Raw genomic sequence first — 27,690 nt, 5'->3', positions numbered from 1 at the left:
AGCGATAGAAATTGTCAGCATGTCGTACGTCATAAAAACTGTAAAAAAAATAGTATGTAATAACAAAAGTCGAGGAAAAAATATCAAATGTCTTCAAAGATTTTTGAAGTGATGCTGTATGAGACCCTAAACGGGAGCACGCTGACCCCCGTCTGCTGTATCTCATACAGCCCCACTTAGAAAAATCCCAAACTTCCCTTAAACGGGCACTCGGCCATCAGAACTTTCAGAAGCTCTCGTCTGGTCGTACAGCGGCAGTGTCTCACCGTTAGGTTGTTGATTTCCTCAGAAAATGCTCCTATCTGTCTCACAGTCCCTTCGGAGTCCTCCATCTGCCAAAACAAACACAGAGGGGTCAGGCAACACACAACCCACCTACAAAATAAACAAACTTCCATTAAAAATGCTCCCATCACAAGCCAACGTAACTTTTTATGATACTTTATTATCAAATTATATGTAGGAAGCTATGAGAGGAAACAGCTTCATGCCTGTTCCAGGTGGTCGAGCTGTCCCTCGTAGATTCGGACTCCCCTCTGGAAGCTGCTGCTCTTCGGCATTTCCACGTTCATGGGGCAGACGTACTCCTCGCCATCATCCTGACGTTTTTTCCTCAAAGTGCCAAAGCCTCCGAATGACAGGCGTCTCGGCTGTCGCAGGAAAAAGAAAACCGTAAGCGTTCGGCCAGCATGAGATTTTATAATTATTTTATTTTAATTTAAAGTACAGCTGAAATAATGAACTGAATTTTTTTATGTCTTTCATGTGTTCTGGAAATTAAATATTAAGATATCGCTGTTGCTTAAAACAGTTGCACAAAACAAGCCAAAACTCATCAACAGAGGAGTAAAACATGAAAAAAAATCATAGTATGTCATTTAAAAAGTGATAAAAATATCATAGTATTATATGTCATAAAAAATTGACAAAAATATCCTAGTATGGTATCATTAAAAAACAGTTGAAAATGATAATATTTGGTTAAAAAAAAAGTGATAAAATGTTGAGATATGTCATTGAAGAAAACATAAAAATATCTTAGTATGTTGTTAAAAAAGATAAAGGTCATAGAATAAATGTCAACAAAGAAAGTAATATAAATGTCATATTATGGTATGCCATTAAAAACTGATTCAAATGTAGTATGTCATTTAAAAGGTGATGAGAAACGTCACAGCATAGTATGTCTTTATGTTTAATATGTACAGATACTACAGTATGTGTGTATGTTTTATGATAGTAATGTCATAGTATTACATTTCATTAGAAAAATGATAATCTTGTCATGGTATCGTTTGTCATAAGAAAGTGATGAAAAAAAGTCGTACTGATGTAAGCCATAAAAAACGTGTTAAAAAAATCAAACCAGCCCGTTAATCCAGACTAGAATCAGCGTTACGTGTCCTCTGTGACACATTTTAGATTTGTCTGTGATTCAGTAGACGGACACGTACCTTGACCTTGGCAGTGGCGGTGAGGACGGTGTAGTCTGGGTTTTCCAGACAGTCCTGCTTGAGCCGCTGCGCCTCGGAGCCGATGAGCAGGTGGAAATGTGTTGCCAGGTGGCGTCTCAGCAGGGTTTTGTTGGGGGGAATGTTGAGCAGAAGGGCGAGTGCTTCCACGTTGAAGCGGGGCTCCAACACCTTGTGCAGACATTTGAGAAAACATCACGATGAGAGGTCAAAAAGGGAAACGGTCAGAACGGAGAACAAAGATGCAGAGGAGCACCTGCGAATATTTTTCAGTGCTGAATCATAAAGTGAGGCTGCCTGCAGCTCCACTCGGCAGACGCGCGCACTTAAAACAAGCACAGTGACGCAAGTTTGCTTTTTATAACTTTTGAACACACTGTACACCACGTCACACTTTATTGCAATATGTATCCATATGAATTCTTTTGTTGAAGTATTTAATTTAGACATTAATTTTAAGGAGGAGGTTTAAGTACGCAGTCATAACATGAAACTTCTCTCTGTATGTTTGGGCTACGGACTACAATAAGCTATGATAGTTAAATCCATTTGCCTTTGAGGAGTAACATTTGTATTTTCCAACTTGGACCTTATTTTCTTATGTTATTGTGTCTTAAGTGACTAAAGGGAACAATATTTGCAGTTGGTCCAGTATTTAGCACCATGACTGCAGCTACAGTCCTCCTGACAGCATTACAGAAAGGATCCGACAGAAATCGATTTTTTTGTTAAACGGTAAGATCTTTTTTTTTTTTTAGCTTTTTTTTTTTTAGAATCAGCCACAAAATCGCTCTCACCAAACCCACCAGACTCCATTTAAATACAAAATACTCTTAATGTGTCTAGAGCCAGTATAATTTGACATCTAACTGGCTGCATTAAAGAATATTTTAAACAAACAAAGGTTGGTGATTGTTTGAACAGTAGTTAGACAAACAAAGACTATTTTGGGAGTTTTTTTTTTATTTCCGTCGACTCTGAATGTTGTGAGTCTGGTGTGTTACAAAACAGCGATTTTGTTTCAAGTTAAACAAAAAGAATCTTACTGTTTAAAAAAGGTCTGTCTCCACAGTGATCCTTTACGTACCGTTGTCAACGGAACAGCCAAAAATCGCACTGATTTTCCATCTAACATCGGTCGCTTGCTTTCAGCGTCAGTGTTGAGCTGTCAGACCGTTCACGCTGGACGCACCACGGCCCGAGCTCCGCTTTTTCTGCGTGCTGCGAGCGAATCTGACAGGAAAACACACTAAATACACTATTATGAACGATATAAAGTATATATCAGATAAGATATGAATGATTTGATCATGATAAATGATAAAATGTGCCTTCAGTGCTTTAACAATGCTTGTTAGTTGTGTCTAAATTTGTGCACACACACTCACTCACAGACACACAACCAGAGACACACACCAAAGTGCTTTTGCGTCCAGCCTGAACCCAGCATTAGAATAATAATCTGAGCCTTTTAGCGGCAAAAATAAGCACTTTTAGTGGACGTCACGGCGCGAACGTGCTCTGACGCTGCCGGTTATTTCGCTGCTGTCGTCTGTCGGTCTCACACAGCACCGGCTGAGGTGTAACCTGCCCTACTCAACCTCTGACTGGCTGGTTCTCGTTACTGTCGTGGTCCGGGCTGGTTTTGTTTCAGATTCAGGAATAAGGTTGTTCAGGGTAATCCAGTCAGAGTACGGCAGGTCATGCCTTCACCTGCCTCCCAGGGAGAGACAAAAACTACATTCCCCAATCACTGCTGTCTAAATTTCATCTGATCCCGCCCGCTCCCTTCTCACCATCAGTCCTCCGTGAACGCCGCTGCCCCTCAGATTGGGAGCGTATTCGGCCAAATCCACGGAGCGGAGCCACTCCATCACTCTGTGGTTGGTCCACTGGGAGATCTCTGCTGGTGTGATATTATTCTGGATAATGACAAAGAAATAAATCCAAAAATATAGATTCATACAATTCAATAATCCATAAATATAAGTCCATAAATCCATTCAAAAAAGGAAAAGAGGAGCTTGGGTTGTGACTTCCTGTGTGATACCTCATCGGAGGGTCGTCGCCTGAGGCAGTTGGGTTCGTAGCAGTTGAGGCGGAGGACCTGAATTGCCCTCTTGATGCTGAGGTGATGGAGAACACTTCCCACCTTCAGAGACAGCAGGTCCTCCTGGGAAACAGCCGCAGGATCAAAAACCACAAGAGCATCATTTATTCAGTGAACGTCGGAACAGAAAAGAGTCATTAGAAAACCTTTGCTAATACAAATGCTTCCTGACGCTTTAATGTCAAGAGTTTTACAGGCTTCCACAGGTGACGAGGTTTTAAAAAGCTCACCACTGTCATGTAGTGCAGCATGCGCCCGTCAACACGAGCCTCGTCAAAGTGACTCTTGTACTGCGGGAGGCCGATGTCGTCCAGCCACCCTGAAATAAACAGAAATGTGTTTTATTCGACCCTTTGAAACTCGGAGCGACATCAGTCTCCTTGTGCTGCTTCAGATGCCTTTCAAAAGTATTTAAACCTCTGAGCTCTGAGTGTGGAGCGATTTCTTACAAAAACATGGGAAGAGAGGCAGTGAGCAAAATGGTTAATGTTTCACAAAGTAGTATATTTAGAAACAAACAAACAAAAACTAAAAAAAGGCAAAATGTCTAGGGAAAATAATTTATTTATAACTATAATATTTAGGCATTAAATAGACAAAATAATAATAAGGCATTTGAAATTATGTTAAAAAATTATTGGTATTTATTCCGTATTTTTCAAGGCCATTTCGTTCTTTTACATTTTTTATATTAATTTTCAAGTATTTTTTTTGTACTTTTGTATTTTGGGTCATTTCTTCTTTTGTTGGTCTTCTTCCTATGTTTTTCAAAGGGAACGTGATTTTGTTATGTTTTTTTATTTTTTAATTATTGTTATTAAGATGTCGTTGCACTCACTGGTCACCCAGTTGTGGTCCAGTCTGCCCTTCAGATCGTCCTCTGACCCGAGAGCCTGCAGAGCCAGCTGCAACTTCTTCCTGTGGAGCGGCTGTTTCATGCACAACTCCTGACAAACACAACATCAGACACAGGAAGGTTTTTAGAGACCGCAGCGAGTAATTCAGTGTGGAGAAATGTCACAGAGTAATACTCGGGGTTCCCAGACCTTTTCAAAGACATTTCAAAACTTTGCTAAGACTTTTCAAACATATCAAATTCAAACTTAAAAGGAGAAAAGCCCCACTGAGAGATTCAGAAATATATGTGAAGGCAAATAAACGTATCACAGCGACACACAGGCTGTGTATTTGCATCTCTTTGGGGTCTTTTTTTTTGTCTCTTTGGAGTCATTTTGGGATCCAAGGACAATCACTATAAAAATTTCATTATGTACAAAAAAATCCATGACTTTTCCAAAACTTTCAATGATTTTTAGTAATTCTGACTTTTCCAGGCCTGGAAAATGTGATTTTAAAATTCCATTACTTTTCCAGGTATTTTAATGACAATGGGGATCCTCAGTACTGTATCCCATCACACTTGGAATTGTCCAAATTAAGATTTTTAAATTGAACAGATACTTTGAGAACTAGGAAAGCTAAAAATATTATTTGAAATGGTAAAAAGTTCATCTCTTTAACAATATTCTATATGTTGCACTTTGGAAAATGCCCTTGCAGAGATTTGGGATAAAGAAAATGTTTTGCTGTGACAAAAAAACACCCTAAAGCGTAACTTTCCTACCTTCTCCAGATCATGCTGTGACGCCCGCAGTAGTGTTTGTCCTGACTTGATCCAGCTCTGACCCTGGGCAACATACAACCCGAGGCCCTGCTCATGCAGCCACGCACAAACGTCATCTTTACTCCACCGTGAGAACGGAACATCGACAGCACTGACAGACAGAGAGGGATTATTGATCACAGGAAATCAGCCGGTGAATCCTTGATAAAATAATAACAGAGAACTTTTGCTGATACAAGAACAACATATTCAAAATATGCAGTGGCGTTTAGATATAAAAGAAAAGTTTTTACACTGTATTATACTGTAGGTTACGCCTCAAATTTATGATCACAGTTCGACACCTACTTGTGTTTTGGTTCACGTGACCAGCCGAGTCGAGGGCCGGCTGTGGCTCTGACTCCTCCCCTCCTGAACTCCATCTCTGCTGCATCATCCAGGTTGAAGGAGGTGGAGTGACTCCTTTTCAATCTGCGGGAGCATCACAATACAAATGACCGAAGAAATAATCATCTTATGTTACATCACGCACAGCTGAATCTCTTCCTGAATGTTACCTGCCAAAGAATTTCATGAAGCCTTTGGACTTCTTTTTGGTTTCGGGTGAGGACGGCAGAGGAGCGCCATCGTGGGATTTTCGTGGAGGAGCACCGGCCAAGTCCAAGTGCTCTGTGCCTTTACGTTCTGTCTCAGCTGCAAAACATGAATGATACATTAAATGACACACTTCAACACCGACAGCTCAGAGTTTACAGCACAACTTACAGATGCACCACTACGGCCAAATGTTCAACTAAAAGATGACGAATTTATCACGAACAGATACCACACATGCAAAGGACTAGTTAAAGGATAATTTCTGTATTTTTCAACCTAGACCATTTTTAAATAATTGTGTGTGTAAGTGACTAATAAAGACAGTGATTTTGTAACTGGTACAGCATTAAGGGGGAGCGCTGCTGCAATGTAACCACTTGGGTCACAGAACAATGTCAGTTTACATCCACTAAAAGTGTCTGTTTCAGCCACTGACAACCAATGATCTCTACAGAAATAAAACTTTCAATGAAAGACTAAGATCCTTTTAGTTCAACCAGAAACAGCCCCAAAATTGCTATTGTCAAACCCACCAGACTTCATTTAAACAGACAGTAATTTTATCATCGTAAAATCACACTTCATCAAAGTCAACAGAAACAAAATAAAACTCATAAAGACTGTCTTTGTTCATCTTTCCACTGTTGCAACAATCACCTACTCTGGTGTTGACTGTATAAACCCTGAATTCTTGTAAATAATTTGTATAGCTTTTCTCTTTTCTCTTTTCTTGTAAATCTCCATCCTTTAATATGTTTATATTTTATTACTCTGTAAAGCACTTTGAATTGCCCTGTTCTACGAAATGTGCTATAGAAATAAGGCTGCCTGGCTCGATACACGCTAAGATTACTGTTTTTTTCTGTGGAGTCTGGTGGGTTTGGCAAAGGCGCTTTTGGGTCTATTTCTGGTTAAACAACATGCAGCTCACTCTTCGACAGCATTATTCATAGGATCCCTACAGAGATAGACCTCACTGATAAACACTGGCAATAACAATCTGAGCCGTCAGTGGCAAAACAAGCAATTTTAGAAGACCTAAACTGAGGGTACAAAAATGCACAAAGTGAATACATTGCAGGTTGTTTCACTGCTGCTGGCTGTAGCACAGTCTCTCACTAATGGACCAATTTCAAAAATTATTGACTCCATTAGTCACTGAGACCCAAAAACATGACAAAAATTGGCTCCAGGTTAAAATAAATACGAGAGTTACCCTTTAATTACTGCAACAAATTTTTTTCAGATTTTCTCATTTGCAAAGAATGAGAAATGCTTCAGAAAATCACTTGTGAGTACCGTCAAAACAGGTTCATTGCAGATGGTTTAAAGTCATGGATAAGAGACAACTGGATGATTTGATAAGATCATACACAGAAACAGCGAACACCAGAGCAAGAACGGGAAACGCTGACCGGGAAACTCTGAACAGGAAACTCTGAGATAGCGTCTTTAAAACGATGACTTATTCCCAACTTTCCTTTTCTTTTTTAAAGATATTTTTAGGCTTTTTTCACCTTTATTTGATAGGACAGAGTGGACATGTGAAAGTGGGAGAGAGGGGGGACATGCAGCAAAAGGCCAAGGTGGGGCTTGAACCCACGACCACGAGGACTCAGGCTCTGTGACTGGTGCACCTGCTCTATCCACTGAGCCACCATTGCCCCCTTCCCAACTCAGCTTCTGAAACATGGTGCAATTTTTATTCTTTAGCCCTCAAAAGTTACTTAAATAAAAGAGAAAATGATTATTTGACTTCACAGTTTGTTAACATGCAAACTGTGACGAGGGGGCACAAGCACAAAGGTTGAGAATCACTGAATTAGAGAAAAGTGGGGGAAAAGTTGTTTTATTGGTATTTGATGATCCTACAAAGTTCACCCACAGTGAGTTAAAGGGTCATGTTGTACTGCCTGTATTTCACATCCAGCTGTTTAATCCAGAGCAGCCATACTGCAGGCCAGCGAGGCCACTGTGCTACTGTACCTAACGCAGGTGCACTGACACTCCGGGTGCGGTCTTCACAATTTACAGAGCCGTGAAAGAAACATGACGATCAGTAACAAAACACATAACACATATTAAAATAGTAAACAAATACATGAGAAATTCAAGGAAAGCATGGCCTTTAAGAAGTCAGTAGTACCCAGGTTTGGAGCGCTGGCTGTCTGTTTGCCTCCACGCAGCTTGAAGAAGCCACGCCCGAAAGAAGAACGGGCCTTCTTGTTACCAAAACTGTCATCACATGTTCTGGTAGGAGATGAGGAAGCGGGTCCAGCTTTAGGTTTGACCTATGATGAAAAAAATACAGGAATGAAGAAACATCAGGAAAAGGCAGAAGACTTCACCTGCAAGTTTAAGCAGTAAAACAGAGAGAAAATGTAGTTTAATGTTTAACCACTAGGTGTCAGAGCAGCACTATCTGATAAAGTGTGTCCTGTGACGACATGAAGACTGAAGGCTTTTACAGTTAATTATTCAACACCTAAACAACCAACTCAGCTGTACAGATTTACATTCAAATGTCAAAATGAAGATTAATTCACTTTTTAAATTTAAGCTTTTTAGAGAAAAAAGATTGCATTCGGCTCAGTCAGGTCTCTGTAGTCTGCCCTCTCAATATCTTCACAAAATTAAAATTTACAGATCTTATGAAATTTCAAATGGCACAAGCACACTGTTTGAGGCTGAAAAATAATCCACCACCAGGAAATATTCAAAAACTATTAAGGGATTAGGAGGGGGGGGTTACAGTTCAAGGGAAAATTTAATTTCAAAACTTGCAGTGTTCGTACCACCAGGGAAAGTTTTTGTATATCAATCAGTGGAGGTAAACTGTGAGACAGTTTTAATGTGGAGCTAAAACATTGTCCAAACATGAACCAGTTTAAAATACTGTATAAAAACATGTTTTTCACAAGATACAGAGAAGACGAGGGAGTTTGAAAGTCACCAGCTGTTTACAGGGTTCTGTTTTTTTGCTTAATTAATTTTTTCCCAGTTTATTTTCCTCTTTTTTTCTGTAAATAGTCATGAAAAAATGTAGATATTTGATTTTGGATATTTGGGTGTATGCATTTAAGTTTAGTTAATTAGTATAAGTTTCAATTAATAAGGAAGCTGTTAAATTAAAATTCAATGATTTTTTTATCCTGTAAATATTACTTATTTTTTATCTGTCTGCTTGTTTGCATAATCATTTCTCTAATTTCTTTTTAACATGTTTGAAATAAATCAAATAAAATCAAATCTGAGGTGGCCCGCTCTCACCTGGTCAGTGCCGGCTGAGCTGCCCGGCTGCGGGACATCTGAGGAACTGAAATGAGAGCATGCATTCAAGTTTTTAAGAATCAGTCAAGAGCAAACGGTTTAAGAGAAATACCCTCCACATCGAGTGACGTAGCAGGATGGTTACTTTGCTGCCATTACTGATGTAAAATTATATTACGTGATAAACAAAGAAGAATTACGTTGCTATTTTCCACCCACTGGCAGGTCACTGTAACTGCTTCACGACCGGACAATCAATTTCAGGCTTTCTGCACGCAGGTGTTTTCACTCCTTGTCAGGCCTGTGTGGGCGTGCACCTCTCTATAATACATCCATGGAGAGCCCAGACTCTGTTTGATTAATTTCTTCCTGTGTCCCCAAAATAGTTCTGTTGCAAATATTAGGGCTGCAGTAAAGAAAATAAATTTAAAAAATAATTTTCCGAAATGCGAAAACCCGCAATGGCGAAATTATATTATTTGGACGTTTTGTTCTGCAACATAAAATACGACCATACAAACCCAATTTTTGAAGTTTTAAGGTTTGACACATCTTAAAAACGGCGGTTGTTAACAAGTGGCTAAATTGGACTACAGTGTCTATCGGGGATGTGAGGCGTCATTCAAGCCACTCGTCTGCCTTTGCAGCTTTATAGCAACAGTCGTGCTCGAACATGTCTTTTCTTTATATGCCAAATATGGGAGAGAAATTACATCATCAGGTGGAAAAAACAAGACAAAAGCTAAGAAAGACACCCAGAAATAACACGTTTTTATGCTTTGATGGCTGTGAGATTAAAAATTGCAGGTTGGATGGTTTTCAGTGGCACATTTTTGCAATTAATAGTATAAATGTAAGAATTTGTTTACACGGTGTATTTTAGACAATGCTGCTAAAATGTATGACATATACATGAACACAGCCAAAATTATCAAAAAAATAAGAATGAAAGGACGTAAAAAGCACCAAACAGGTCCTAAGGGTTAAACATCGAGCAGTGGTTTTTTGACCCAAGTAAACTACGTCACCCACACACCATGTTCTTACAAAATGTGATGCATCAGTTACAAACAGCTCAAGACACACTGTATGAGTTCAGAAATGTCTTTACAAACTCAAGAAAGATCAAAAACATCAGCTAGAATTAAATCGGTGAGTTTAATTTCACCAATGAGATGAAGTCAAGTAGAAAAACAGAGGGATTTAACACCATGCTGGATTGAGTTTTACCTTTCTGTTGCCTGTAACTGTCGTTCTCTGTCCAGATCATTCATTTCAGAGAGCACCGCTATACATGGAATAGACTGAAACAACAGAGGAAACATGATTAATTTCACACAATTTCCCAGCAGCAGACCAATAACTCATAGCCCAACAAATAATAACCCAACAGAAGCTCTAATTTTCTGGGAGAAACCATTTTCAGAGTGGGAGGCCGAAAACTGAGCTTTTCTAAAAGGGAAGTCTGCGGTCTGGGGTTCATCCTGTGCGCAAATTGTTTTGACAGAGGTTGTGTTTACCTCGCCGGAGCTCCTTCCTGCCTCCCCCTCCAACGCCAGGGTGACCTGATCCACCTCCATGGATGCAGGAAGCGAGGGATCATCTGGGATATCGTCATAGTCGTCTTCCTTTAACTTTTCTGTGAGAGGGAAGTTGGGTCGTGTTATCAGGGATGTTCTGCAGCGTAAAGCTTGTTCATCCTTTTTCTTTTTAAGTTTATCCACCTTTAAAAGCTGCTATAAACCCCATGATGTAAATTCAAAACATATGTACAGTACGTAAATAAAAGGTTTTTCTTAAACTACATTTTCTTATTTGTCAGAACATTTATTAATGCTTTATCTTGTGTGTCTATTTACTTATGAAATATCTAAAGCATATGAAGATTTTTATGTAAAATATGCTCATACATTCTGATTAAAATAAGGTTTAGTGTCTTGTATGAGGAACAGAAATGGTAAACTGATTAACCCTTAGAGACTGTTTGGCACATGTTACACGCGTGTCATTCTTTTTCTTGCTGTGTTCATGCATATGGCATACATTTTTGGCAAGATTGTGTATTTTTCTTTATAAAGTTCAGTTTTCCCTTTTTAAATTTGTTTTTCTTGGCTCATATCTGTACTTATATTTACTTAACTGGTCCTTTTTGGCTTCTGTATTTTTTACTTGGATTCACTTTTGTAGTATGAAACTGATTTACAGAAGGCTTGGAGAGATAATGTTACTATGAGGAATATCTGTTTGGACCTTGTTATAACTCAATAAAAAGAGAATTTCAAAATAACGAAATGCAAATATGGTACAAATAAAGAGTCACATTAATGTGTCTTCAAACAAAGTCTGACCTTTGACCAGCTCCTGAACCTTCTTGCACTTTGTGAGCGACTCCTCCAGCTCCTTTATCCTTCGTTCCTGTAGATAAACACACATGAAGTTCCAGTTATCAAACTGATTTAAGTGAATCAAAACAGCTGCTGAGCTGCTTCTCATGACCTCAGTCTCACATCCCACCGTACCTTCTCATCGTTGGCAGACGCCAGCGACTCCAGCACCATCTTCATCTTCAACATTTCTGTATCTGGAAAATAAAAAACATATTTCATACTTGTGGGAGTTTATCTTGAGTTCCCCTTGGCACTGAAACCAGCCAGCTGAAATAAGAAGTCATGAACCCACTCTTGTTTCAGCCATGAACTCTTAATTCAATTATCACCCCAAATTATCAAACACAGGGACTTTCTGTGTGTTTTACTTGGAGCGCCGCACAATACAACATGTGCTAACAGCTTGGAAATCTATTCCAAACCATGTTTATTCACAAGGAAAACCCCACATGAACTCTGACGTGCGTTTATCAGAGCAGAGCTTGTCATTACAACGAGGTAGATAATTAAGGCTTGGGGGGGGGGGTTGAGACAATTAAACCAATTATAATCAAGAACGACTTACTACTTACAGATTTTAACAATTATAAAGATGGATAAATCAGTATTTCTTCATTAAGAGAGGGTCAAATGATTACATGTATATAAAAAAAAGGGGTTGCAAGTAGAAACGCAACCACAGAAAACCAGTCATCAAACTGCAGACTATAACTTGTTAGACAAACGTTGCTTTAATTTTAGCTCCTCTCTAATCTCAGTGCTTGTATGAGGTACTCTGCTTAAGTGCCATGAGCAAAATTTTGTCTGTTGTTAGTGACTTTTTGTCATTTATCTAAAGAAAAATAAATAACCCTATTTTTTTGTATTGGAGCCAATGCAACAAGCAAACAGCACAGAGGGGGTGAGTGGTGGGAGACGGAAGTTATCATCAAAATAAACACATAATTTACTAAACAAAATGCTGGGTGCAGGGTGCTTTCCCTTGTTTTTTCTGTCTTTACTTTTTCTGTTACTGTCTGGACTGATGATCTATGGATGTTTTTCTGTTTTTTGCATATGCTGTACGTTGTACTACCCGTTTCTAAATATGTGAAAAAATAGGGCTTTGTAAAACTGTTGTTTAGAAAAAAGAAAGAAAACAGTTACTTAAGCTTAGCATTACCGGCCACTGCACAATGACTCTGTAATTTTAACAGCATCTTGTATTGTTGTATTGTTTGCAGAATTTGGGAATTTGGGAGCATGACAGCCACCTGTGATTGGTCATACAGCATGAACACGGCCAGCATTAGCAACACATGCATTTAATTAATTTCCCAAATAAACACTAACATACACAACAGTGGCAGAAGCAGCCAGACAACCATTAAGGTTCCCCTCCAGAGTGCTTCAAAAAATCATTTAACTAGCTCCCATTTCATAAATAACTAGCAGTCCTAGTCCTGACTCTGACGTCTGATTTTCGTAAAGCCAACATATAGCATATTTCTGAGTCTAAGAATCATATTGTTTTTGCTGCGGTCTGTTTTTGTTTTCATACATCTGAACCTGGTAAGGGGCAAAGCTGCACAGATTTAATGTTGTCAGTGTCTGAACAAACAACCAGCATCTGTACAGCAAGCCCGAAGACAAAACAAATAACAAATAATATATATGAGATTTCACTCTAGAGCCTGTGTTTACACACAGACGTGTATATGAGACTCCCCTTTAAAATAAATGGCATTCCTCAAACATCAGAGGGGATAAGATAAAGTCAGCAGTGGGTGGAAGGAGTGAAACAGTCTGATATGTTTGGTATGAACTTACAGACAGACAGATAAGGAGTTAAGTTCAAAACAAATCTCCTCATTACAGTTTGGACTGTCCGTGAAATGCAAGATAGTGGAAAAATAATTAATGTTGAAATCCAGATGAAAGCAAACATCCATTATTTCTTCAGGAAGGATGCTGGAGGGGGATCTGGTGTTGTAGGAATGTGAAATGTCTATTTGTCTAATCCCCATAAAGCCTTTTGTAATATTAGACTCCATGAAACAGCACAAGAGGCTCCCAGACAATTATTGAAACAGCTCCCACCTCTCTCTCCTCCCTCAGCTCCTCTGTGGCTCTCCACCCTCAGTCTGCTCTCCTCCTTTAGCCTCCTCAGCTCCGCCTCTCGCTCCTCCAGCTGCTTCTGCAGGAGCTGCAGCTCCTCCTGTAAGGAGAGAGGATGTTAAGTCATCACTTTGCAATTCTGATTTCTTTATTTGTGAACGAAATTTGGGTACATGGATAAAATTAACGTAATTTTGAATTGTTACTTTATTTACGAACTTTTAGTTGCCATATTTCTGAGCATATACAAACTCATACTCGCACTGAAAATACTTTACATCATAATAAACGTAACAGGGCACCCAATTCATTCTAAACACTATTTTTTGATTAACAAATTAATTTTTTAGCCTATAAAATGTCTGAAATATTTAAAAATCATAAGTTCATCACGAGTTCTTAATACAAGATTAAGTCTTGGCTTGTTTTTCTCAACCAACAGCCGAAAATACAAAAATACTCAATGTACAACATCTAAAACAGACAAACTACAGAACAAGAAAACATCTGCCACTTTTAATTATTAAATGACTTAAACTATTAACCAATTATCAAATTCTGTGAAATAATTCCAGCACAACATGGTCATTTACAGTGTGATTATACAAAGGGGCACTCCAACAATTTATTTCTATTAGTTTATGGGTTTATTACTATTAGTTTAGGTCTAGTGTGCACATGATTAGCATGCTTATACACTAAACAAAGACATTGGACTGGGAAAAGACTTGACAATGACGATTACTCGATTGCCCGGAGACAAATACAATGTCACATTGGTCTAGTAAATCTACAAATTTGCTTGCCAGATCAGGCAAGTAAATAATAAAATTCAAAACATCGTCTTGTTTTGTTTTGAGAACTGATGATGCGGTTAGCTAAAGGGCGAGCCATCTTGATTCCTTCTCATCTCTGTTGAGAGCTGCACGTGTGCAGTAGCAATTGGGCACAGGGATATATAATTGGTACATTAATTTTTACTTAAATAAAGATTAAACATGACAATTAACTTTCATTTTTGTTGATATCTGATCATTTTTATCGGGGCAAGTAAAAATTGACTTTGGGCAAGAAAATGTCAGAGCCACTTGTGTGTTAGCAGGTATGTAGGACTCAAAATGACTGATGAAAAACATCTATGGAGTGCTCCTTTAACACAACATCAGTAAGAATTTGTCAGTCGGTGGGTCATTTGGTGATTAAGTTAGTTCATGTTTTCTATTTTACACACTGTGTGGGTTTTGTGGAGTGATTCAGTGCAGCTTATACTACTCACTAAACTGTGGACACACTGAAAAACTGAGCACACACACACACACACACATAAAAGTGCAACAAGACTCATCAAAACCTCAGTTCTAACAGCTACTTGACTGAAAGTAAGACCATGTACCGATTAACAAGATATGCAGCTTCATAATTGGAGAATTATACCTAAAAAGGACAGTTCACCCCTAAAAGGAAAAACACATATTTTTCTTCTTGCCTGTAGTGCTAATTATCAATCTACATCGAGCTAGCTAATGTTAAAGCTCAGCGGAGGACGCCATTAATGTTTGTGACTTTGAGCCTCTTGATCATGAGTGGACGCTCTCCTCCTCCTGCGCAGTTATACGGTCAGTGTGTATAGTTTGGTAAAAAAGAAAATAGTCCCTACATGAAACTACCAAGTAACCAAGTAATGATTTCTGGAAAACGGCATTGCTGTTGAGATTTTTGGATTACATTTTTTATGGTGCTTTGAGCACTAAAAACCGAGTGTCATGTAGCTCCATCATATTGGAGAGAAGGCAGACATCTCTAAAGCTGATATCTCTATCACATGGCATCTCACATCAAAACAATCTAGATTAAAATATAGCACAACAGGTAAGGAGAAAAATATCTATTTTTGATTTTGGGGTGAACAGTCTCTTTAAAGGCTGTGACACAAGCCCACAGTCAGCCGTTCGGCCGATTCTGCATATTAAATCGGAGGCTGCAGCGGCTGTGGATCCCCTCAGTGATTGAAATCACTCTGATCGGCCGTTCAGCTCAGCACGCGAGAAGAGAAACATAAGCAAAATATATAAACATAGGGCGAAAGTTCAGAGGGAGCGAGGTCCAAACAAACTTGTTATTAGATTGTTTTTCTTTAACAACTGAGCCCTGAACAGAAACATTTCCTTGTGGTTTGTGTTGTTGTTCAATGGCGCACAGTAAATATGCTTTATTCTTTTAATATTGGGTTGTGTTGTTTATGTGCTATCTGACTAACTCACGTTAGCTGGCTAACTGCCGGTCTTCTTCTTTGTTTTAAATGAATACAGAAGACCACCGTCTGCTGGGTTGGAGGGGTATCTCCTCGCACGCAGGCGCAGAACTAACATGCTCATTTGCTGTCAATTTCGTGTGCTCCTGTGCAACTTTCTGGCCAACACAAAGCTATGTGAGGGCAACAAAGCAGGGGACTTTCATCACCTCTAGTTCTCAAATGTTGGGTAGGTGTGTCACAGCATTGAGAGGAAAATGCTTATTGTAAGATACAGCAGCATTCAGAGACCTGAACAAACATGAACATTTTGATTTCTCAGTCTTGGGGTGTTAATACAAAATATTAACAGGTGTTAATATTGGTGTTAATCCTGAAATTGATACAGGTGAAAGCACTTACAGCAAGTGTGGTGAAAATCAGGAAAGCAGTGTGCAGCAGTGGAGAAGGAGCAGGTTTAGAAGATCTTAAAGGGGCAGAAAGGAGAAGAGTACAGGCTGCAGATTAAACCCTGGTCACCTCATCTCCAGTGAACCGCTCTGTGCTCCGCTTTGGACGCTTGGCAGATTAACATGTTGCAGAAAGATGTTAAAATAAATCAGAAGAAAAGGGAGGTAAAGGGAGCGGAGACATGATGTCACAGGGGAAATCAAAAGGTTTTCAATGATGCATTTCAAAGGTCAAAGATCTCCTGTCAGTCAAATATTTAAGAATAAATTGTCTGGACCTTCAGCACACTCACTTTGGTAGCTTTGAGTTTCTTCTCACACTGCAGTCTTTCATTCTCGATGTCAGTCACCCTGAACCGCAGGTCCGTTACTTCCTGATACATGCCCTGGGGAGGAGAAAGAGAACTCCCATTAGCCATTAAACTCAGAGAGGAAACCTGCACTGGGAGGTTTATGGAGACTGTGTGGGAGAGAGTTCAGAAATGTTTTAACAGTGGGAGAATTCCTGCCAAAAGCACCTAATATTATTTTCAGACTGATGTCCCACCGGAGGGAATTTGAGCAGCTCAGTGCACACATGGAGACAAATAGTGGACAAAAAGGCAGCGTCATGGTCAGTTACTGTGAAACTGCTTTTATCCCAGTCAGCTAAAGCGTAGGGGCCCTGGGCTTTGGAGAAACTGTCATTAAATGTGATGTATTGTTATTTAGGGACTACTCTCTCCTCATTCTCAATCCATTCATTTAAAACTTTGAGCTCTATTCATTTATTGCATTTTCAGGGAAAGCACAATATATACACTTTTTATGAAAAAGAAAGTTTTTTTAATTGCAGTTTTGTTTTGTGAGTGTACATGGCATACATGAATCAGTAGGTAGGTGTTTCAATGGTAATGTCCACACAAGTAAATATCTGTAGGTAAATATCTCTGTTTATGGAGGGACATAGACACAGCAATAAAAAAAAGAAGTAAAAAATACTTAATTTAAAATACATTTTTAAATAAATAAATAAATAATAAATATTAATAATTAAAAATTAAAATACTAAAATAATATGATTAAAAATGATAATAAATCAATTAAATTAATAAAAATTAAAAATAACTAAGCACAAATAAAGATTAAAAATTATAAATAATACAATTAATACTTTTAAAAAAATAATAGAAAATATAAACAAGCATAAATAAATAAAGATAAAAACTAAAAAAAAATGGAGAAATGGTAATAGTGCTACAAAAAAAAATTAATAAGTAACACTGGACTTTTTGTCTCTGTCCAAATGTTTTTCAACACACATCAAATGTGTGTTAAAGTCTCCCAGTTAATTACTACATACTAACTGCATAAATTATGTACTTTATACAAATCTTAATGCTGTTTTAGCAGATAGTATCATATTGTAACTTTGTTACTTTCTTGTTTACGAACTAACTAATGATGCAATCCTGATATAACTGCAACTTGAGAACGTCACTGGTGAGCACACGCAAATAAACAAGGAAAAGTTTAATGCATTGTGGGACAATAACGTCCATCATTGACCCACTCATTAATCAGGCGTTTCTGGTATGGCACTGGTATTTATAGTGGTAACACACTAGCTGCAAATTACAATGTGTGGTCTGTAAGTGTGTTTGAGTTGTGGGCTTCATGAGGCCACCACAGTGATGCTGCATCAGCTGCTGGCAGTTCCTGTTTGCACTGTAACCATTGATTTCAGACAAAAATCACCTGGATTACTTTTAATAATTAAAAAATCTGAATTTGATGATCATGATGCAGATTTGGAGCACTTTTTAATACCGTTTCAATACAGGTTTATAAATGTTTAACCTAAACAGACCAACTGCTATCACTGTACACAACTCTAACAGTATGTATGTGAAAACTGAATTGTGACTATGACAAGAAAAGTTGAGATTTCTGACTCGTAAATCAGCTGATACAGTTTAAATAAATACAGCAATCCGACTTTGTCAGCATTGCTTAGCTGGGACTGACATGGTGTGTTTTTTAGGGTTTGATTTAAAACTTAATGGAGGCTAAATGGAAAGGAAAACAAACACATTCAGCTGCATTAAATTCAGTCGACTCCCCTCAGACCTTTACTGTCTGGAAACACCACATAATATTCTGCAAATATATGCCCAGGCTGGTGGATGGAGTGTATGGAAACTATAACTCTCACAGACTTTTAGCCCCTCAGAGAGGAAAGAGGGGAGAGGGGAGAGGGGAGAGGGGAAGAGGGGGAGAGGGGGAGAGGTGTGGGTGCGGGTGTGGGTGGGGGAGGGGGTTCTGGCAGGAAGCAGCTGCTGGAGCACAAGGGGTGTTTAAGCCTCTTCTGTAACCCTTAAAGAAGTTCATCCTGCACCACATGACAGATTCCTCCAGTGGAGTGAGACAGACCTTTGTGACTTTAAAACAATGACTGGGAGGCTTCCAGGATTCAGAGTCACACATCACATGAAACAAGATGCAGGTGCATCTGAGACCTTCAGCTGTCTCGTGTTATGGACGGGGGGGTTGTACCTCATTGTCCCTGTGATCTCTCTCCACAGCCGTCAGCTTCAGTTTTAGACTGGACACCTCGGTCATCAGCTCCAGCTTCTGCGTCTCCAGTGTTGACCGGTTCAGCAACTCCTGTAGAGCAAAGCTCACTTGATAAAGCTGCATTAGAACATCACATGGAAAGATCAGAGTTTTGAATTGGGCTGGGATGACTCAGTTTGTTTACATGGACAGTTTAGTCAAGCTACTGTTATAGCTCGATTAGGCCATTAAATTGGATTACTGTCCTTGTCCCAGTATACAAGCACCGGGGAGAATCGATTTATTGAAGGACTCCACCGCCTCCTTTTCAGGTAGTTGCTGTCAGACCGTCTTCTGGTTGAACTATTACATCACATACCCTACAAGTTATAAGCGGCAAAAAGGTTGTATGTCAAACAGGGACAAAATGGATAACTTTTCCGTGCTGTACATTTTGTATGTACTCTAGGTTTTACGTGGTTCCTTTCTTCCCTTCATCCTCTTTTGTTTTTCACAGCTTTTTTCTATGAATTTATGCTGTTCAACTTCCAGGTCACGACCCAGCGACTAGGAGAAAGCGCAGAATGCCTCAGCCAGTTCAGGTCCGATTGAGGCGCATACATGACAGAGTAAATCAACCCCAAACTGCATTATCCAGGTATGTTAGTCAGATTTCAAGAAATTCGACGTTGTAAGATTTCAGTTGGACTAACACGTTGACATGTATTTTAAAAGTCCAGTTTTGTCGGACTTACACAATAACTTGTATTTTTCTAACATTGTGTAAACATACTGACTGATTTAACTGCAGTACTGAGGTAAAGTAACTTTGTACCTGTTGCAGCAGTTCCTCAGTAGCATTTAGTTTCTCCCGATGATGATCCAGGCAGTTGTCCAGGTCTCGGATCTTTTCACCTTGCACCTCCACCTGATCTGTTAGAACGCTTACCTGAACAATAGTAAGACATGAATATTAAAAACCCGTTTTAAACCAGAATGCACTTAGAGGACAAATACAGCAGGCCACATAATCACCTAAAAAATATGATTTTGACAATAGAAAATGTTTTCATACTAAAACACAATCATGCTGAATAGCTGATGTCAGCATCTATATCCTTCCACCTGTTTTCTGTGACCAATTATCCTCCTGACGGTCATTGGGGAAAGGGAGCTGGAGATGATCCCAGCTGTTAGTGGGCGAGAGGCCCTGCACAGGTCGCCAGACTACCTCAGGGCTGACAAATAGCGACGGATAGACATTTACGCTTACATTTCACAACTATGTACTTCTTGTGACCTCTCTTTCGAGATTTACATCTTCAGTCTGAGTGAATGACTGTGAGGCCACAGACAGGACAGGGAAGTTTCAATGTGTTGAGAGACGGACTGCTAAATTGCTGGTTTTGCTTTTTTCATGGTATTTGTTGACATACAGAAACATGGAGAGTGACGATAGCCTTGACCTTTCATTTTATCAAATTGCTGTTGCATCATCCTTTGGTAGAAGTACACCCTTTTTTACAGATTCACTTTGAATAGGTATGTGCGTGTCATCTTAATTTGGTTGCATTAGCACAAGGTGGTCAGTTTAAAGCTCCTTATACCTGAGCTGAGGACGAGATTAACCACCATATAATGTAAGGATCAGTAAATGATTGTTATTGACATATATTATGCCATTGTTATTGTATAGAAGGTGTTGCTGATGCCTATGTCGTTATGTCACTGTTGAGTTATGCGTCACACCTGTCGCACCTCTTTCACTTCCCTATGCCAGCATGCTATCTAAAATCACACACTGGGGTGGTATTAGGCAGAAGATGTTTGCTTCTGTGTAAAAAAAGCACTTTGTTGCTGCAGTATTGGGGGGGGGGGGGTGTAAAAGGGGCTTGTTTACTGCTAAAATATGACTCAAAATCTGCATTCAAAACTAATCATTTGCTGAAATCTACCAAACTTTCTGCAAATTGTCTTAAGAGCCTGTTGAGTAGTTTTTGAGAGACTAACAAACATGCAAACCAACAAAAAGCATTGAGAACATGGTAATTACTCAACAGTAGCCATGTACAAAACCACTCAATTGCCTATTCAAGAGGAATTATTCTTCTACATTGCAGCTACAATGAGGACTTGTGCTCACAAACCTGAAGAATAAGACACTCTTTGTCACTCTCCAGTCGTGACAGACGTTCTTGGTAGACTGCTTCTGAGCTGTGGCCGTTAGTCTGAAACGAGAAACAATATGTGATGATTTGTGTTGTTTGAGCAAATTACTACATTTGTTGCATCAGTTAAATAATGTTTTTCTTTTTAGTGGAAAGCTCATGAAAAAAGAGGGGGCGGCCTTCAGCTGTCATGTTGAAATATGGATGAGGAGTCCAAATGAAAATACACACCAGCCTCGAGCCACATAGATATTCTAATAGGGCATACCACTGAAGTGTATAACTATATAACCTCGCTGACAATGAACTCAGAAGGTTTGTTCTTTGGAGGGTTTTCAGAGAAACATGTGAGGGTCAATAATGTGCTCACATGAAAGTGATTTGAAAATTGAATCAAAAGCAAACTCTCAAATATCAGTCATGGAGAGATGAGGCCGTGAGGGAAGAAAAACAAGAGCCTCAGCCTGAATCGAAGTGAGTTTGGAGGATGGAAACTATTTGCAGCAGGTCTCCTATAGAAACTCCATCATTCACAAAGCATGCCGTAACAGCACTTTTACAATAAACAGAGTCACGGTATGAGATGTGGAGCATGATTAAGAGATGCAAAGCAGATCAGAGGATAATTCATACCAGGCTGTCTCATGAATCTGGACTGTACAAACACACTCATGCTGCAACAAAAAAAGGTATAAAATGATTTATGAGATCTGCACAAAAATAAAGTTTGGTTTTACCAAAGTCACACAAAAACACAAACCTACAAACTGATTGAGGCAGTGTAAGCGCAGCAGCTCCCACTTCAGTGAGGTAAAAATGACTGCTTTTGTAAATGGGAGTCTGGCTTTGAAGAGAGGAAGGATGAGTTTTACTTTCAGTTCTGTTAATGCAGGTGTTATGAGAGCTTGTAAACAGATGTTTTGATATAGATTTTGCTATTGTAAAATTTGACCCCTTTTTACTTAAAAAAAAAAAATCCCAATTTTTTGATTCTTCACTTACTGTGGAGGCATGCAAGATAAAGCTTCTCCCACAAACTGAAGACAGTGTAGCACAAGGTGAGTACCTGACATACAAATGGTCACTCGGGGATCAAAGTATTTGTTAAACTCTTTTAAGGTGCAACTATGTCAACAGCCTGTGATAACAACAGCTGAAGTTACACTGAAGTCTGAATCTTTTAAGGTTTGTTTGTAGAGCACTTTAAACCTGCCTTGTGGATAAATTGTGTTATAAATCTGCCTTGACTTGTCATTTAATACAATTCATTCCTGTGTTTGTGTTAGTTTATGGATAGTTTTTAGCTTGCAAGCGTAACTGTTATTAACTGTTTAAGTACAGAAGTTTGGGCCATATTAAATCTCATCTGGCTTTCAAGCACTTAAAATGACAAGTGTAAATGACGCCTTTGTGAGAAATGTAAGTTCATAAAAATATGCATATTTATCTTTTGTTTCAAACACTTAAAACACATAAAAAGCTACACAAAATGGACTTTTACCATTCGTCCCTGCAGCCACTCTGCCAGCCCCTCTGCAGTGGAATCAGGGATCTGACACCGCAGATTGTCCCTCTCCTCATTGTCCATGAGCTCCAGCACTCCCCGCAGGTCCTCCAACAGGTGCAGCACCCGCAGGCCACCCAAGAAAGGTGAAGTGGGCGACTGGCAGTCAAACAGCCCGTTGGAGTAGTCCATGGCCTTAGAGCCTAGGGAGATGGAGATGAAGAGTTAATAATATGTGAGATGACACTTAGAAACATTCTTTATGCCACACAAATCATAAACTGAAGTTGTGAAATTATATTAACTCATAGGGCTGCCATGTGATTCAAAACAAAATCCAGTGTGTTTAAAATGTGATAAAAATGTCATGCTTTGACAATATAGGAAGGATTTATGGCCTAAGCCACATTTTGGTGCTGAACTGTGGGTGTGGTGGGAGCGAAATGACTAGCCAGAGCTGACATTTAAATGATGTCTGTCGCCACATGTTACCACACTTCATCCACTGTGAGTGCCATTAATCAAACAGAGCAGATACACAAAACTGTGTGTAGGTTCATGACTGTACAACCAAAACACGCAAACGGATTCTTTTTCCTTGGATTTATAACATGCATACTCAGGGTTTTGTTTCATGAATCTCAAACACTGGTATATTGAAAGCCTGATTTCCCTTCCAGTAGTTATACATTTACATATAAATACCTAAACGCACAAGTTTTTTGATAATAATTCACACAATTTTATCAGTTGTTGCACATAGCATTAGCCACTTAATCCCCCCCCCCTTTCCTTTGCAGCTGTGAACTCAGTGGGGCCAACTTGGCAACTCTCTCATGAGATTTAGCAACATCTCAGACCCTTTGAGTGACTGAAAGGTGACAAATTTAGTGACTCATTCGAACCATCAGGGAAAAATCGATATATCAATCAATATATTCAAATATATTATACTTTAATTTATTCTCATGCTTGCTGCTTATAGTAACTGCAGCCCAAGGCTCTTCTGCCAACAGCGTGGTGTCTCTCACTCCTCTTGCACTGTATTTCTATTTATACATTATGTATTTGTATCGGGGTTGTTGTTGTTGGTTTTTTTTTACATTTTTTAAAATGTGCTATTTAGTTGAACTGTGTTTATAGTTCAAGAAAATCCAGTTAGAAAGTTTGCTTGTTAAGTTCAGTAGATGATGTTTTCAAAGTCAATGAGTAATCGAGTTAAATAACCGTGACCTCATCTCATTTTTGTTTTACATTAGATCAAGTAAACATAATCTAATGTATGGCCTAATCTATGATAAAAAAAATCTATATATTGCATTAAAACTTCAGAGGTAAACTGCTGAGGGCACTGAATCTTAGGTACTGAGCACACTGAGCATATTTTACTAATGATTTTTATTCTTACTCAAGTTTGCAATTACAGCAAAATAACAGCATAATATACTAGTACTTTGGTACTCATTGGTATTCCCTCCATCCCTACATAGACAGACACACACACACACACACACACACACACACACACACACTCACTCATGCAGACATCCTGAACAAACAAATGTTAACAGGAATTCTACCAAACATCATGTGACACAGTGTAACCAATTAATGCCAATTAAATCTTCTTCTGTTTCTGTGGAAACCATATTTTCAGATTTTTCTTGGATGCAAATGCAGCGTGTTGACTGAACTGCATACTGATCGAGTGCTGCCGACTCCGCACCATCTGTCATCTGTCTTAAATGTCAGCCATAATGAAGATGTCCATCAGTTCAAAAAGGGAGCTAGATAAATAAATATCCAAACAATCATGGCTTCCCCGCAGTAGCGAGGGAGTAGGGCATGATGACGGCCGTGGTATCTGCGGAAACAGCGGGGACTTGGGGGGGGTGAGGGGGTGTCATGTGATCAGCTGCCTTGCTCCCATTGGAAAGGTCAGCGCTATAATTACACACATCAGCGGAAAAGTAGGGACTCTGAAAGTGAAGCCTGCTCTGCTCATCTGCAGCGGCACAAGCACGGAGTGGCCAAAACTTCCCAAGCTTCAGTTTGTATTCCAAACTCACAGAGCTTGAATAATCATTAGTTTCCGTCATTGCGGGGACAATGGAAACTTTCTTTCATTTCTCATGGTGGAGGAATGCACTGCAGGCAGAAAGGCCCAGCGATCCGGCAGCACAATTTCAGCATTATTCTGAACTTTTATGTATATTCAGGCGGATTGCATTAAACTGCAGGCAGAAGTGGAAGGAGAAGGGCACGTTGTGTCCACTGGACATAGTATTCCCAGTCTGCAATTCAATGATTTCCAGATGTGGAAAGACCCCATAGTACGCCATGCCCACTTTAAAAAGTGCTATGGTCTTAAAGTCCAAGTGTACAGTGTGGTTACCTGCTATGATCCCATCCATTTGCTCCAAGGCTGCTGCCAACATATCGCTGGCGTCAGACATCATCTTGTGCTCAATGAATCTGAAAGAGAAAAGAAGAAGAGAGCTAAGAGAAAGAAGATGGGAAGGGTCCAAAAAGAGCTTTGCCAAAGCTCTGACATTAAAGAGTCCGCTTTAACAAGTGTTAATATAAGGGGAAGGGGATTTCCCTCTATTTTTTTTATTTTTATTTTTTTTAACCAAATCCTAAATAAACCAAAAATATGTGTCTATGGAAGCAAGAAAACTCCTCTGAAAGGTTGAAGTCTTTCAAATTAAAACAGGATGAGGTACAAGTATTCCAATGTGTCCTTAAAGTGCTCTGACAAATAGAAATGTAATCATCCACAGTGTATTTTCATGACTGCTGGGCAACATCAATGTGCTAAAAATAATTCTGTGATTTGATCAAAAGCTCCAAAACAACCACCGGAGGAGCCTTGTGATGAGATCATCTCATTAAATTATATGTTCTGAGGAAATTTAGTAACAATCAGAGTATTAATATAGCAGCAAACAACAGAAGAGAATGATGTCGTGCTGCGTCTGTACGTGTTGTAATCACCGCATCTCTGACTGTTGTTGTGGTAGACGGTATAGCTGCAGGTTCATGTCCCTGTGTGCATGTCCTGGGGGGCTAGCTAATCGCTATAATAAAGACGTATTGATAAATATTGATACTGATTAACAGAATTGGTTTTAAAACTCTTCTTTTATGGTATCGATACACCAACAGTAGCTCCACTTTCTCATTTCTTTCTTTGCTACAGTCATTCTTCTGTTCTCTGCTACTAACCAATAAATTAGTCATTGTCATGTTATAGTCTTGTTATAATTATCTTCATGAATAAAAAATTAAAAATGTATGCCTTCAATGCCAATTTTTTTTCCTGTGGTATTAAAAATAGTATCGGATATAGATATTTTTACTGTATTGAAGTTAGAAATTCCTGTATTGTGACAACACGAGCGTACTCTTACGGCAGTTACTGCTAAAAATGACGACAGAGGTGTTGCAAAAGCGTAATAAGATAAAGTTAAGGCCAGCTCAGTCAACAGTATCTACAAACTTTCTCAAGAACAAAATCCAGAAATGTTGTGACACCAACATGCAAAAGCAGCAGTCGACACAAGTGACTAACAGGATATTCAGCTGCGCATAATGACAGTATCCCTCAACAAGTCACACCAGTTTCAAACACTCCCTGCAAAAACAGCTGGTTAAGGAAATCATGACTGTCAACATTTTCTGATATTTATACAGAAAACAATTAACTGATTCATCAAAGAAACAGAGCAGATTAATCGACGATTAACATAAGCGTTAGCTGCAGCCAGGCCTAATCCCTTTTTATATTTACTGTTCACTCCTGTACAAGCATCGGTTTTAAACTACACAGCCTGCTGACATGTTTTAACATTTCCATCTGAAAAACACATAACAGCCTTATCAGTAATCCTGTTGTAATACAAGCTCTCATTCTTCCCTTTCAAATGAGTGCTGCATCAAATTAACCCTGCAGTCTGTGCCACAAAAAACAAGCTCCCTCAGAGACAAAAAACAAAGTGATCTCCAGGACTTATTACCCAGCAAGCCTTATTTCCGGCAGTCACGGGTGCTCATGGGCAGGCTCCTATCCGGAATAATGGCACTATTCTCCCAGGGGTCTCAGGCCTCGTAGCATTGGCATGCTCGGCATCTCAAACTTCCATAACAAAGTTGGACAGTATCCCCATGCCTGGCGTATTCAAACACTTATCACATGCCTTCACTTTACTTGCACTGACCACTTATCACTTCAAACCAAATCTGATTTAAAGGGGTTGAGATGGTATACAGTGTGAGGAGAGGGCAGCTGAAGCCCAGAACTAACAACATAAAAACAGTGGCTGTACTTGTTCAGAGGTCCCATGGTAAGGGGGGGGGGGGCTGCAGAGTTTACTTCATTTCCTCTCTCTTAGGGGTCACAGTGTCACACCCAGCAGGGTAAAACATCGTGGGCATTAAAAGCGTAATTAAACCAATGGCCTCAATATGAGCTGGGGGTTGCTGTTAAAACAAGGGGCCTTAAGTCTGATGCTTAATTTCAACGACACACTCCACAGAAAGGTTAGCAAGTTCTTCCAAAACATCACACACAGGGCTTTGTATTCATTACTCCATAAACATCTCATTTAAGATATATGTAACTTTTCTGCATTACAATGTCCAAAAACAGCTAGACCAATTTTATACATAGATATACGTTTTTTTTTTTAGTTGTGTGCATTATCCCAAACTTAATTTAATCGATCATTTGCATACAATGCTGTCACAGTGTATGCAATACGTTGCTTTGAGCTTTGATTGAGGGAAAAAAAACATTTGGTATTGTTTAATATAAGCATTCTTTTTTCAAATAATGGTTAATGGATCATTATTTTACCAATAACCAATTAGGGAAAATGCTTACAATATGTAACCCTAATTTCCAATTTCCCAGAGAAATCTACTTTTAATCTAGGAAATGGTCTGTGTCATTTGGCCGCCTGTTAGCAGCTGTCATAAACTGACAGCAAACTTTTTTTTTTTTACACCTTTTAGATCTAAGTAGTTTTTTAACTGTTTTGACCAGATGAAGGATTTTAGTCGTTGGAAGTCTGTATCTTCAGTTATGAGAGAAACAAGCTGAACAAACGTTTGCCCCTGCCGTGCCAAACAGCATTGGAGAAACACTTATTTTTAACATAAAACTGCACTACTCAGTGTTTTTTTCACTTGTTTAGATTACCAGGTCCATTTATTTTGGAGAGG

General features: G+C 39.1%; 1 protein-coding gene across 1 annotated transcript in view; it reads right to left on the bottom strand.

Annotated features, from left to right (window-relative positions):
• LOC121961393 (liprin-beta-1-like) overlaps window positions 1-27,690 on the bottom strand; it is a 126,825-nt gene that overhangs the window by 1,467 nt on the left and 97,668 nt on the right. Inside the window, exons 5-27 of the mRNA XM_042511370.2 lie at window positions 24,860-24,939; window positions 22,462-22,667; window positions 20,940-21,020; window positions 19,628-19,741; window positions 18,793-18,903; window positions 16,551-16,643; window positions 13,540-13,657; window positions 11,593-11,654; window positions 11,422-11,488; window positions 10,594-10,712; window positions 10,304-10,377; window positions 9,074-9,119; window positions 7,950-8,094; window positions 5,764-5,899; window positions 5,555-5,677; window positions 5,207-5,357; window positions 4,421-4,529; window positions 3,813-3,901; window positions 3,523-3,645; window positions 3,269-3,394; window positions 1,455-1,643; window positions 492-650; window positions 267-332 (exon numbers count right to left, since the gene is read on the bottom strand). Coding sequence (XP_042367304.2) covers window positions 267-332; window positions 492-650; window positions 1,455-1,643; window positions 3,269-3,394; window positions 3,523-3,645; window positions 3,813-3,901; window positions 4,421-4,529; window positions 5,207-5,357; window positions 5,555-5,677; window positions 5,764-5,899; window positions 7,950-8,094; window positions 9,074-9,119; window positions 10,304-10,377; window positions 10,594-10,712; window positions 11,422-11,488; window positions 11,593-11,654; window positions 13,540-13,657; window positions 16,551-16,643; window positions 18,793-18,903; window positions 19,628-19,741; window positions 20,940-21,020; window positions 22,462-22,667; window positions 24,860-24,923 — 2,571 coding nt within the window. The 5' untranslated portion in view covers window positions 24,924-24,939. The remainder of the gene's footprint in view (window positions 1-266; window positions 333-491; window positions 651-1,454; window positions 1,644-3,268; window positions 3,395-3,522; window positions 3,646-3,812; window positions 3,902-4,420; window positions 4,530-5,206; window positions 5,358-5,554; window positions 5,678-5,763; window positions 5,900-7,949; window positions 8,095-9,073; window positions 9,120-10,303; window positions 10,378-10,593; window positions 10,713-11,421; window positions 11,489-11,592; window positions 11,655-13,539; window positions 13,658-16,550; window positions 16,644-18,792; window positions 18,904-19,627; window positions 19,742-20,939; window positions 21,021-22,461; window positions 22,668-24,859; window positions 24,940-27,690) is intronic.

This window comes from Plectropomus leopardus, chromosome 22, assembly GCF_026936395.1.
Source record: "Plectropomus leopardus strain MGB_pleo_1.0 chromosome 22, ASM2693639v1, whole genome shotgun sequence".
In the NCBI taxonomy this organism is placed as follows: Eukaryota; Metazoa; Chordata; class Actinopteri; order Perciformes; family Serranidae; genus Plectropomus; species Plectropomus leopardus.
This window is presented reverse-complemented; position numbering and strand designations above follow the sequence as displayed.